Source organism: Argiope bruennichi, chromosome 3 (assembly GCF_947563725.1).
Source record: "Argiope bruennichi chromosome 3, qqArgBrue1.1, whole genome shotgun sequence".
Classification (NCBI taxonomy): Eukaryota; Metazoa; Arthropoda; class Arachnida; order Araneae; family Araneidae; genus Argiope; species Argiope bruennichi.
The window spans coordinates 126,630,651-126,645,643 of record NC_079153.1 but is presented as its reverse complement, the minus strand read 5'-3'; the positions used below and the strand labels follow the sequence as shown (position 1 = coordinate 126,645,643).

At 28.6% G+C, this 14,993-nt stretch overlaps 1 protein-coding gene across 1 annotated transcript; it reads left to right on the top strand.

Moving 5' to 3' along the window:
- The first annotated feature begins 407 nt into the window (after positions 1–407).
- On the top strand, positions 408–11,402 carry LOC129962960 (clotting factor B-like). Its single transcript, XM_056076963.1, has 8 exons — positions 408–486; positions 4,449–4,718; positions 5,374–5,637; positions 7,794–7,870; positions 7,985–8,094; positions 9,248–9,495; positions 9,970–10,145; positions 11,115–11,402. Exons 1-8 carry the CDS (start codon positions 408–410, stop codon positions 11,289–11,291), a joined length of 1,401 nt encoding a protein of 466 aa, XP_055932938.1. The 3' UTR covers positions 11,292–11,402.
- Positions 11,403–14,993: the final 3,591 nt, after the last annotated feature.

Genomic DNA, 14,993 nt, shown 5'->3' with positions numbered 1-14,993 from the left:
TAGGAATATTTTTTAAATTATGGTATGTTATTTGAATAATGGTGTTATAAAATATGCAAAATACCCTGTGATGGTTCTTCGACTAGCTCTAGAAGTTTTATTTATTGGGGTAGCCTTAAAATTTTAGGTCATTCCCTAGGTAATTGCATAAGGATTATTTAAATACTAAATTTATTGAATTTGGTTAAATAGAATTTCGTGTACCATTTTTGAAGTTTTCCTAAAATTTCTTCAAAATTCACCATATATCTACCAATTTTCTAAAACTAAAAAAAATTATTGCAAATTTTAACTTATAATAGCTTATGTACACATAAACTGAAGTCAAAAAACATGTTAATTTGTTTCTATATGATAATTTTCAAAAAAAGTGCTCCGAACGTATTCGGATACCTTAATGCGTAAAAATGAAATGCATTTCCTGCTTAGGAAAGATTTTGACTTTACTGTTGAGTTTATATTTAGTGGATGTAAGCTTCGCTCAGAGTAAGTGTTGTTCAAATTTATTATTAGCCAATGTTATATTTCCGTGAAATAATATTTTCCCCCCTTTTATTCGATTTGTATATCTCTGATCTTGTACTATGAAATATCGTATTACTTTAATTATTTCCACTTGTATATACTTGCTGTTTTAAACCAATCAATTTGGCGTATTATAAGTTATTTTTTACTTTTACCGTAATATAGAAATGAAATATGCTTAGAGTTTACAGTGGTTTAATTATTACTTTTATTTTCAGTGACTTAAAACTTCCACACAAAAATATTCTTGCAAAGTAATTATAGTAATTCATGATGATTGGATTAATCTTCATGTTGTAATTTTTTTTTAAAAACTGATTTGGGTTCGTTGCCTTAAAACAATAAACAAAATAGCATATTATTTTAACTTATTGATTGAAATTTTATGTTTAGTAAATAATGTTTACTATTTATGATTTTTGTTTTTAAAACATCATTAGTGTTTTTAAACATCGTTAGTTTCTTTTTCAGTTTTTCTTTAACAAAATGTCATTTTTTTTGTTGTTGTTGTGCGTTTGCCGAGTTTAAATTTTAATCTAAACCAGATAAATCATTTATTTTTTGAAAAAAGAAAGCTGGATATTAAAAAATTTTTAGCATAACTCAGTTTTACTGAAATTAATGGCATTTAAATGATTATTTATATCATTCTATTACATCATTTCGAATTAAATTTTTAAAACAGATAAAAAAAATTCAGAAAAATGCATTTTCAGGGTTAAACTGAAATTATCATTGAAATAGATCAAGAAGTAAAACGCTTTTGAGAATTCCTTATTTGAATTAGCTATAAATTTATAAAAAAATCATCACGTAGTGAGACTTAAATGAATAGAATGATAGATAAGGATTGAATTTTTTTTCTTTTAAATGTCATTTTAAAGTGCTTTTTATTCAGTATATGTATATTTATTTTCACGCATTTCATATAGTTCATAAAAGTATATTTCGTATAGTTTAAAAGGCATTCAGAAAGTTTAAGGACTTTTTTGAAAAGAATTTAGTCATGATTAATCAATTTTCGTAGAAAAATTCCTTAAGTTTATAGTTTTGTTTCATTATTTGGAGTACATTTATTTATTTATTTATTGGAATGTTCTCAAAAACATTTATTTTTATAAGATAGAGTCTTGGTGAGTTTATCATTACAAACCTTTCCCATTTAAATAGATAAATTATAATTTGTATTTCTGATATATTATCATTTTTTTAAAACTTTTTAACTTCTTATAAAGATGTTATACAAAGCGATAAATTATTACTACATAAAAAGGATTTTTACATAATCTTCATCTTAAGAAATATCTTTTCAATGATACCAGCTTTTTTTGCCGTATATTTTTTTATTCCTATTTAGTTTCCAAAAAATATTTTGAATACTTTTCAGAAAAAAGTATATTTTATTGTTGAAATGAAACAGAAATAGTTTTCTTTGTTACTTCTATCATTTCAGCTTTGCTTTTTACGACAGTTAACAATAAAAATATGAAGATTTGGCACACTTTTTCTTGTTGTGTAGGTTTTAGTATAAGTACGTTTTTAATAAAATTTTTAACATTTTGTTGTGCTAGCAAGGTAAATACAACAAAATTAAGGTTTTAATGAAGTTTTAGCTTCAGAATCAAGCCGTGGAGAAAAATATTTGGAAACGTGCACATTTTTAAATATTGTTGTCTTTTTTCTTTGATGTAACTGGATGTATAAATATATGGGCAAAAAAAATACATGTGCGTGACGTATCAAATAAGTTATCAATAAAGAAAGACAGATTTGTGTTAATAATAAACTAAACTTCTGCGAAAAAGGTAAACTTTATACAGTCCACCAAATAAAATAAAAAGTAAGCAATTAAAGCTTATATTTAAAAAAATATGCGAGGTAATTTAGAAATATATCCTTTTTAAAAAATAATCAAATTGCATTCACATAAGGGTTGCTCTATGTATAGATATTTGTATAATCCTTAACTTTTTAAACCGCAGTTTCCAATTTTTCTCTTTTAAATGATTCTGAAAAACGAATAAGGAGAAATTGGAAATCTCAAATGGAAAATTTTAAATAAACCTTTTCAAAACCACTGGGGATATACAAGAAAAAAAAAAGACATACGCCAAAGTAGAAAATAAGTTAATATATTAATACTTTCATTCATTCAGGCTTTCAATTTAGTCATTAATATGGTAACTTTGTTTTTCAAAAAAAAATTTTTTGTTTTTGATAAGTTCACCGTTAAGGGCGATGAATGTTTTTATTAGCATATTTAATTGCAGAAAATAATATATGGTTAAATAGTATTCTCGTGGTATATTGTGGAACATTATTACACTTTCTGAATGATTTTAGCTATTAATATTGATAAAAAATAAGTCAAATAAAATTATTTTTTGGAGATCAAAAATAAAAGACAACTACTCATTTTGTAGACTTCCTTTTAAAATTGACACATAAATCGCATAATACTGTTTAGGTTTACATATTCAAGCTTCCAATTCCTTAAACGATACTTTAAATCTTTTTTAAGAATATTTTATATTTAATATCTTTTTCGCAGAAGATTATTAAATAAGAACAATTGATTTACTGAACCATTTTTAAGTTTCCTTTTCAATTTTTTAAAAAAAGAATATTTTGTCAAAGTTCAACGACACAGCATTACCCACATACAAGGAATTCTCTTATATTTTATTTATTCATACATTTAACGCTATATAGTTTCGTATTTTGCTTCTAAGCTTTTTCCATTAATCAAAGATCTCAGAAATTATTTCTACAGCTGTTATCATCTCTTATTTGTTTCAAAAAAGAAATCTGTTTCAAATAAATCAATTTTTTCCCACCTTGGAATTTTTATACTAATTTAAAAAAAGCAAAGAAAAAAGCCAAATCAACGTTGGAGGATAAGATTTTTTTCAATACATTATATTTAGTGAGTTTTTTTAATTCCTATCATAGAATTCTTTTGTTAAGATGAGATATCTCTCTTCTGGTGGTGGTGGTGGTGGTTGTGAGTTTTAGTGGCGCAACTCTCTTCTGAAAGAAGAGAAAACAGTGTCAATCTAAAACATTTTGATTTTTGCTACATGTTTTAAAGAAATCTAAAAAAAATATCTATCTAAAAGAAATATCTTTTTTTTTTCTTTTGGACATCAATATCTTTTTTTCCCATCTAATTTGGCAATAGGTACATCTCATTTGGTGCCATCAACAGTCCACGATTAAGGCAAAAGACTCCTTCCCTCTTTTTATTCTGTCCCTTTATAAGTTAATGAATTTAAAAATTCGTAAACAGCATAGTCAGAAGTGTGAAATACTGACAGGATAATGATGTTTAAACTGAACAACAAGAAAATGCATGCAATCTTTACAAGTATTGCTAAATTTTATCAATTATTTACATTGGAGATTATGAACAAAATATTTTGCGGCTTCATGAGTACCTTTTTTGCATAAATCTGTTAAGAGTTTTGCCTAGATTCTATCTGCAGAAATTATTGTCCAGGAAATATTTTTCGAAAAATCTGAAACAATCACATAATTTTCTCAGATGTGCCTACTGTTATTCAATTACATTTAGACAGTATAGGAAAACATCTGAGAAAGCAATTAAAATATATTTTTTTCTATTTGCAGGAATTCACTGAATGAATAGGGTGCTTTGAATGTTGCATAGAAAAAGGTATTAAATATTGTATACAAAAACATGTAGATACGCCCTCATTTCGCAGTTTTGTTCATAAATTATGTGGTATATTTAATACGAAATAAAAATCAACAACAACAAAAAAAAACCTTTTTTAAAAAGGGAAAGAAAAGAGTTAATGTTCAAAAGTTTCGTATGTATTTAGTGACTATTACAGACATTTTCATAGTAATTAGATTAGTAAATACATATTTATATCAACAATTTCTATTTTCAACCATAGGAGGGAATCGTCATGCTAGGCAAAGCCATAATGATCGAAATTGTCCAGATAGCACTAAATGCGTGGAGTTCAGCAGATGCCGCCCGGGTCTTCTGAGACATTTGGGACATCCACCCATAAACTGTGGTTTCACGTACCATGGGAAGCAAAGAGTATGCTGTCCTGAGAGATCATCCAGTTCTCCTCGTACAGCGAGACCTACAGCATCTAGACCAATTACTCAAGAGGTGCTGGTTACAGCTTCTATCGGACCAAGGAATGGACAACAAGGTGAATAAAGCTGCTTGATTTACTGAAGAATGTGTGTAATGTAATTATCTAAACTTATGTGAAACATAAGTCCTTGAGAATTGCTTATCAGAACATCAGTATTCCTTTTGCTGTCTGAATTTGCCACCCTCGACAATAATTCATATTTTATTCAATATCATCAGAAATCTACGATGAAGCTAAAAGTGTTCTTCCCGCTTTTTATTCTATCCTTTTATAAGTTTATGAATGAAATAATCCATCAAATATTTCTATGAGAATTTCTCTGTGATGTACATTCCATCTTAGTAACACTAGGTAAGTAAGCCTAATTTATTTAAACTGTTTTTCCGATTTTAATAATGATTTTTTTTTGTGTATAATCAGTCAACTGAGGAGAGTGGGAAACTAAACAATGATACTTAAATTGAGCTATAAGAAACTGAAAACAATAATTGCTTACCTTTTTAAGAAATACTAAAATTTATCGTAAATGTTGCAAATACGTTCCTATTTCATGATTTTGCTGAGTATTTAATATCAAAAATCCAACTAATAAGTAAACATTTTTAAGGGTGTGGAATTCTTTATAAATATTACAATTGCAATCAGACTTGTAAGCACTTATTTAAACACATGTTTGTTAAAAAGAGGCTGAATATATGTGATTTTCCAGAGCGAGATCATTTGAGACTAAGCCATCAAGATTGCCCAAACGGCACCAAATGCGTGGAGTTCAGCAGATGCCCTCCTGCACGTCTGAGAGATTTGGAACATCCACCCAAAAATTGTGGTTTCACATACCATGGGAAGCAAAGAGTATGTTGTCCTGAGAAAAGACCATCCCCTCCACCATTTACATCGAGGTCTACACCATCTGGCTCAGTAACTCAAGAAGCGTCAATTGAAACTTTTACCACACCAAAAAATGGACAGCAAGGTGAAAAAAAAAATAACTTGTTCTTTCAGTAAAGTTGCTTGATTTCGTAATGAATATGATAATATAATTATCTATCGCTATATAAAACACTAAAGTGCAATAATATACGTGATGAATGGTAGGTGATCTAGGCGTTCCGGGTTCGAGTCCTGGTTCGGGCATGGTTGTTCTCTTGAGGTGTGTGAAGGAGCCTCCCTGTAAAAAGAAGCTGTGCAAGCGAGTGTGTGGTGTACTATCTTCATTTGAGCTAGAAGTCAGACTTCTGCCCTCGTGTGCTCAGGGGTCTTTACCATCAGAAGCTACAGCGCAAAAATTTGGCTTAAAATAGTTACACGACAAAAAAAAGTGCGTGAATATATTCCTTTGAAGGCATGATGATTGGATCATTTATTTCTAGACAAATATGACAGTTTTCTGTATTGAATAAATATGCATTCCTGAATGAATGCTTCCGTGAATAGTCCCTCTAAATTTAAAAATAAGTATATCTATCCGAATTTTTTTTGTAAAGAAATGCGAAACATTGTAGACAAATGAAAGCGAAATAATTTACTAATTGATACTTTAACACTATAAGAAAAATATAAAAAAATAACTTTCTGCTATTAACCTCATCACAAACCAACTATCTTTACTCAATTGCCGATCTTATTTAATCAAACACTGTAATTTATGCCTATTGTGCTATATATTTAAGGAAATGAAAGGTTGCTCCATTTTTTTGGGACGAATTATGTATGTAATGTCCGTATGGCATTTAAATGTAATAATAACATTTAAATCCATATCCAAAAAGCTCAAGAAATAAATATAGAGCTATATTGAATTAAATGGTTTGAAAATTAATCCTTTTATGGATTATGTGAAAGCAATTCACGCTTGTTGTTTCAAAAAGTACGTCCGATTGATACGAAATATAATATTGTCCTGTCGAAGTATTTTATTTGTGCCTGGTTTTTAAAATAAATATTTTTAGTCTGACTTCTTTGATTTATTTCAATAGCAAATCTTAATCGACATAGGAAATATCTACATCTAAATAAAATTTCTTGCTTAATAAAAATTTGTAAAATTTAATTGAATTAAAAGGGCATATATTTGTAATGATATTTTAAAATCTAATTTCAACTCTAAATAATTTCTAAAGTTTTATCTTAATTTAGCCCATATCAAAATCATTCTAAAATGTTCTCTTATTTCTTGATCCCATTCCACTTTTTCTATTTAACTAATGCAACAAAAGTTCTGTGAAAATGCTTTCGTCAGCGGTTCCCACTTTCTGCGTGAAAGGATAGAAAAATGTCCAGTAAGCACATTCATTTAAAAAAGATCCCTGTGTTTCCCTTGCCTGATTCGCGAGCGTGTAGAAAAAATCCCTATCTAAATATCATTGTATATTAACACTGGGAAACATATTTTCCCTATCAAAGTATGGTACTTAAGACGAGGGATAGTTAATTTCTCTCTCTTCCCTCACTTCTATTGCCTAATCTGTTGCTGTGAGCGGACGTGCTTTGTCCGCATACAAATTATATTTCTAAGTTGAAAAATTATGTAAATGGTCTCATCTCAATATAATTTCTTATACAATTGTAAATTCTGTAAAAAGTTATTTTTGTTTCGTTTTCCTACTGTAAATATTTTGTTAATTAAATAAAATTCCCGTAACATGCCCACCAAACCGTTCAGTGACCAGAATGGTCACGGATACGGGGGTATGAGATGGCGTTCTGTTCTGTAAATAAATCATGCCTGCCTTCTCGGGAGAGAATAAAACGAACTTTAAAAAAAATCAAAGTCTCTTCACCGTCATAGAAACTGTCTTCTGCTTTCTAAAAATAGAATGCTTACATTATATATATATATATATATATATATATATATATATATATATAATCTTTTTTTAAAAATAATGAATTTGAAGTTTGCAATAAGATATCCTAATTATAATAAAGTCCTAATAAAATATGTATTATATATAAAATCCTAAAAATAAACTAACCATGAGAAAATAAGAAGTTAAATTTGTTCAAATTTAGTTCATTCATTATGAGACTTTTTTTTAACTGCTATTAATATTTAAAGGCGTTTTATTTGCCTAATAGAAATATCTTCCATTAATACATTAAGAAGCACATCTTACCTCTTTCTTACAGAATGTGGTAAAGTCAGTGCATTACAAGGTCTCGAAACAGCAATGAAAACGGAAAGACAAGGGGCTTGGCCTTGGATGGTAAGTCCCACTAATAAAGAAGTTATAACTTTTTCTTTGCATTTTCAAAGTTCTGTTTTCCTTAATTTTGGATTATGAAAATTTATTAATATTCGGGTGTTGTTTTTTTTGCAGGTGGCAATTTTTATGCGGGATAGATATGGATTATTCGAACATAAATGTTCAGCTTCCATGATCACTAGAAGACATGTGCTATCCGCTGCTCATTGCTTCAAAAGAAGAGAGTATGATTCAAAGATAATAGAATTTATAGATTATTATAAAACTCATATTACTATTTCAGCTGCTAACAAATGTACTACCTCAAGGTATTTGATCATCGAAATTAAACGAAAGCTAGTTCAAACGTCAGGATTTGATTAAAGACAAATTATTATTAGCAAAGAAAATGCGAAAAGATAATAAATTCAATCGTAATGCTATTACATTTATTAGTCTTTTAAAAATCCACTTTTTAACAATTTTAAATCATTATCAATATAAATGATTATTTTTTGTGTATCCTTGAGCTAAAATTTTTATGTTAGTTTTTACCAGCAGTCACAAATTTTTTAAGAGTCAGAATATTTAGCTTAGTTAAAAGTACTAATATATTATTCATTCAAAATATTTGTTTTTGTATTTATCATTATATCCAGTAGGTGTTGTAACTTTAACAGATAATCCACCGTGAACATTCTATTTTCAATTTTACTTGAGTTTCGATTTTTCTTATAATGTACATTTGTAGCCTTTCAAATAAGAATGATAATCAATAGTGATTTACTATGACATTTAGTTTTTACACTTTAAATATTTTAATCCTTCAACAATATATCAATTAAGGTTTCAGTGTCATTGTGTTAGGGATTGATTCCAGCTTAAAACTTTTTTCTCTCTTCTAGAAGAGATTTCGATTAGAAAAAAGAGCTCACCATTTTTCTCATTGTCTATCATCATGAAAAGATTTACTTACATAATGCAGTTAAGATGATAAAACCTAGCTTCAATACTAATGAGGTGGAGAGGAAGATGTATTGACCTCAAGTGTCATCCTCAATTTTGCCACTAGAGGAAAATCTCAGATTTATTTCACAATTTAAAAGTATACAATTCATCTCTTAGTATAGAATGCATGTTCCTTACACTAAAGTTATGTATATATTATCTTTTTTTCTTCTCTCTCTTTTAATTATGAGCTAAATGGCGATCTTCTAATGGTTGGTCAGTAAATGGAAGAATAATAGTAGGGATTTTAAGATCGATAATTAGATGTAAAAATGTTAACGCTATTCAATATTTATAACAATTAAATAGTTTAAAAATTCAAATAATCAAAATGAAAATACTAACTAAACCAAATACTTCAAAACTGTAATGAATTCTTTTTTTTTATAGTCCGTCTCTGTATGTAGCAAAGATAGGACATGTTGATCGGAATCTAGGTTATAGATATGGCATCCATCGGATATATGTACCGGATACATACAGGCGAGATCAATTTTATGATGATATAGCTGTCCTAACTTTATCAAGAGATGTATGGCTCGAAAATGTCAGCCCTATCTGCTTGCCTTTGAGTTCTGAATTCATAAATTTAGCGGGAAGAGAAGCTACAGCTGTTGGTTGGGGATCTACAGAATCAGGTAATTTCTTAAGAATATTCAATAGGTTTAAAAAAGTGCAGCTGACAGGGTAGTTTTTCCATGTATTTTATAATCAAATTTCTGACGGGCCAGAGATCAGATTTCAAACCGTTAGCTGTTATAAGACGCTGTAAGTCCAAAAGGTATGATTTCCTTAAACGAAACTGCATATAACAATGCACGAAAAAGACAATTTTGCAGATCTTCCCACTTTATAAAATTTAAGAAGATTCTATTAATAAATCAGACCATACTGTTATCTAGCATTACACGGTTTCTATGTCAAAAAGAAACATAGTTAGGACAGAAGGAAAAAAAACTCGTTATGTATCTGTTATATAATGTGTTAAAATCTGAGTTTTATTCAGAAGGAAACTGTGACTGTGTAATAGATGAGTCATTTACTATTCTCAGTTTTTCAAAATAGGGCACATGCGAACAAGGTAAAAATTATTTTTTTATTTCCTCGTACAGATGGTCCATCCAGTGACTTATTAAGAAAGCTTCACGCCATTCCCATCATCTCTAACTGGGAGTGTGATGCTTTGTTGAATGACAGAGTGCTCGGGTTCCGACTGCAATTCCCAAGGGGCATTACGGATGGATTTATATGCGCAGGGTTTTTAGAAGGTGGGAAGGACACTTGCGGGGTGAGTATATGAATTGGTTTCTAATTAATGTGAAAAAGAAAAAAAATACAAAACAATTGGTGAATTGCTTTGGAATTAAACATGAACAAACTGCTTTATTCTCTAATCAATTGGCAGTAATGAAAAAATAAAATTGAGCAACGGAATAATTTTCATTTGAAATGAAATATTCTTTTAGTTGATTTACCTTAGATCAGAGGTTCAGAGATCTTGCCTATATATATATGGGCCAAACGTCAAGAGTAGATAAAATACATATAAGGAAGCATTTTTTTTGTATCGAAATATGGTGTCGGAAATGAAAAATGTAGATGGAATAAGTAGGTGTAAGTAAGTGCAAGGGCGGAAAAAAGTAGTGTCTACCAGACTTCCAATGACACTGATAAAAACTTTATTGCAAAACTTTCAGTTGCAGCTGCAATTGTTCACGGAATACCAGCCATCTTCGAAAAAATATACACTAATTACTTGCTAGATGCTACTGGACCTGTATCGTTGTTGGTGGTGCACACTTGTGCACTTACTGAAATATTATATAAGTAAATAGTTTACTCTTCATTTCCTCAGCATTTCTTGCTTATTCGCAGAAACTTTTCCTTTTCGACTCCACATTGCTATGCAAAAAATGCTTCTTATATATATATATATATATATATATATATATATATATATATATATATATATATATATATATATATATATATATATATATATATATATATATATAATGTTAATTTAATATAAAAAACACTTTTTTTGCTTGGAGCTGAAATTTCTCATAAATCTCAAAACAATAGTTTAACATTCAAGAAACTTTGTTGTGAACGCTTGCCCCAAAAATCAGATCTAGGAAATAGAGGGTATAAAATCTAATTCTTGATTCCATCTCAAAAGATTTTCATGCTCAGTATATTTAATTCAATTTTATCTTTGACGGCAGCTTAATATTTTCCATTACTCATTTTGCAGGGTGATTCCGGCGGACCTCTGATGGATCTACAAGATGATCGTTGGTATGTCGTTGGAGTGGTTTCGTTTGGAGTGGAATGCGCAAAACCAGGTTTTCCGGGAGGTTACACAAGAGTATCCAAATATCTCAAATGGATACAACAGCGCATTAGAACGGGATTGCCCAGGAAATTGTAGGATACATCACTGGACTTCATTTCAACATTTATTTATGATTCATCTATTTATTGAAAAAGAAAAACCATTTTATCATCAGTTCTGTAGATATATTTGCATAATAAAATTATAAATGAGTTACATTGTTTCCTCATTTTAACGTAGCGCTTAGAAATGAACGACATATATGTTATACTTATATATTAATATTTTGAATTTTTTAATAAATGATGTCGGTTTTATATTCATTGATGGATTTTAAGATATCTAAAAGGGTATCTGAATTCTATTAATTCTTGCTTTCCTTCTCTCTCTCTCTCTCTCTCTCTCTTTCTATATATATATATATATATATATATAGCTTAATACTTATTTTAAAGTATTGCAAATATTTAATAAAATTCTAAATATGTAAAGAAGACGTAATATTGATAATTTTTTATTTTAAATATATTTAATATAATGAGAATAATAATAATAAATTAGAATAAATAATCTAGGAACAAAAAGAATAAACTGCATTAGTCGAGAATAAGTTTCTTCTGAAAAACGAATTTACATTTATAAATCTAAATTGACTGCCTTCAAAATTCAGTAAAAATATTAACTGAATAATATCTTGCCATTCAAAAGCTGTAATAACTTAGTATTCACTTCCATAATTCGAGTCACTTAATGCTGTTCTTACAAAACAAGGTCATAACTCTTGGAGGGGGACGTCAACGTCACGCATTTTTTTTTCTTTCCGCATTTAAAAGCGGCAAACTTTACTTGAAACGCAAAACTTTTACCCTGCGGTTATATTTAAATGCATATTTGCTTTATTGCACAGGGAAAGTTTGTCAAGGCTATTCATTTTTTAGACATCTTTCTGTGTAATAAAGCAATAATAATAAAATAATGCCGTAACAAAACAATGTTGATCGAATCGAAAAAAAAATCGAAAGAACGATGTTATGAATTTAAAACATAAAATTATTTTAATTAAAATGAGTTGGAATACATTCTTTATAGATTTTAACTCTGATCTTGTAAATGCAACGTCTTATTTGGAGCAACTAGTGCAATTGGCTATGTGTTTCCTCTAAAGAATGTTTAAAAATCAATTTGACAGTTTAGTGTAATCAATAATACATTTATGGCAGCAGGATTCGGATTGTTATTTTGACAATGGAATGAATTAAAATATCGTAATCCCAACACACAACATGAATATTCAATAGCAGTGATTTTTAAGAATTTGAAATATTTCCTAAATTTTCACATTTCATTACTGCAGTGCCAATGCTCAATTAGCATTCATTTGAATATATATATTTCGATAAGTACACAGAGTCAGAGTAATATCTGAATTGCTGTTATTTGAATATATTTATTTTCTTTGCAAATATATTTTTCATTATTTTTTTTCATCCTGCATTTGTTATGTTGCAATTAAAATAACATAAAACGCAAATATTTTATAAATTCCCAATATATTTAATGTTATTTACACACTGAAGGTGCAATACAGAAATAAGATTTCTGATCATAAAGGGGAGATATATAATTTTTAAAGCAATTTATAACCGAAATCATTCTTTTATCAACGGCACCATTATCGCACTAATCTCACGTATCATGGGGCCCACCTCAATATTATTAAAAAATCCTTCAGGGATCACTATAATTTATAAAATATAGAACATTTCTTCCATTATGAGCGTTCAGGAAATAAAATTTATTACTATTTACTCTTTTCTTTTGAAATGCTAAAAAGACTGCCAAAATCTTCCTTAAACAAGATTAGATGACTGAAAAACTTATTATAAGTCTTCTTACATTTATAAATATTAATTACGAGTCACTATGCACCCATTTACTAGCAGTTATTAAATATATTGTTCAAGATTCTGAAAATGAAGAATTTTTAAGTTTTAGATTGTGAGAGATATTAAATCCATGCCATTTTGATGGCCATATATCTATTTTTTTCGGGATGTATATCTTCTAATTCCACACTGTCTTTTACGGCATACACACGGAAAGTTTTCCCTCGAAACAAGAAAAGAATTCTTCGTATAACCATGACTGTAAAAGTTGGAGACAACAATTTGATAATCTGACAATTCCAAATGAGCAGATCATCGTTGCAATTTTTATTTACTTTTCGACAATCAGTTGATGTTTGCATTTTCGTGGTTTTTCATTCCCACTTCTGGAATTATATACTGTGCGATGCCCCGACTTAGCCAGAGGTCATTCGGGAAACTTGATGGGGCCGCCGAAGAGCAACCCCATCTAGATAGTTTTATATTTATTTATGGAATTATATAATCTTCGTTAGAATTTTGAATTCAAAGAGACTTTTATTTTGTAGAGAATATGAGGATATAAAGCTATCTGCTATTAAATTTCCATGCATTAGTAGAAAACTTCATTGTGTCAATAAACTGATCAATGTATGCAAAAAACATCCTAAAGTTTAACTAAAATGTTCACCAAGGAATGAGAAAGAATGTCATGAATTAGTATGAATGGAAAAAAAAATATTTTAACTCTACCTATTACCCATAAAATGAAAATAGATTAATTTGAAATAATACAGAATATGAATTTTTTGTTTGTAAAAAAAAAAGACATTTTTTCTAATGGATTTGAATTTCATAAAATCACTAAATACTATATTACATGTTACATTAGCATTTGTTTTTACATTGGTGCATATATTTTACTTCGTATTATGCTACACAATTCTTACAACTGCTCGACAGTTTTTAATTGAATAACACTTCAAAAAGGATGCTTTCTAATTCCACGATAAACGATTCAATCATATTTTGATAATTGTGAAGCTTTATTATGAGTTTTTTTAAAAAATTAATATTTTTTCCATATAATACTTCCATGTAGATTTCAATTTTATATATAACTACTGGAATACTTTTTTATTAGCTGAATAGTCTATTTTTTACTCATTTTAGATTGTTTTTATTTTTGCCTGAAATTAATAAATATAAATGCATTCAACTAGGATCCAGATCTTAAAAGTTCCACACCCTTTCGTTAAATGGATTTTTTTTTCAAATATCAAGTTAGAAAAACAACATGATAACGGTAAAAAAAGAAGATATCTGTAACTTAGTAAGTTAACAATGGTGAGAATGAATACAAATGAACACTGCATACTTTATCACATAAAACGCATTTCAGACAAAATTTGTGATTTTTATGTATTTAGTTTCTTTTAATTTTTTATATATTTTAAAATTAAACTAAAAAGCTCTCGTGTGAATTTATATAACATACATATTTTTTGAAGATCTAAATTCAGATTGAAAAGTATTCTTGGATTTTCACGCCAACGATGTCGTCATTCAAATAGAAAATTCAAGAATTTCGATGAGCTTTTTGTAGCTCTTGTAGAAGTTTTCTTCATCCGTTTCAGCAATAAGAAACAGATTTTGACGAACAAAAACTCGTTTCTCTTTTGCCACTTCGAAGAAAATTTGTCTTTGAAAATTTCACTCTTCACTTTCTTATTCCCCATGTAAAGCTTCCAGTTAATTAAAGTCATCGTTCCTCTTCAACTTACACAACGGAAAGAATAATGCAATTAAATAATTGAAGGAATAATGAAAATGATTTAAACTTCACAGCAGCATTGAAAATTATGTAAAAACAGTTTTTTTAATAAAAAGGAATTACAAAATATTAGGAAAAAATAGCATTACATTAAATGGA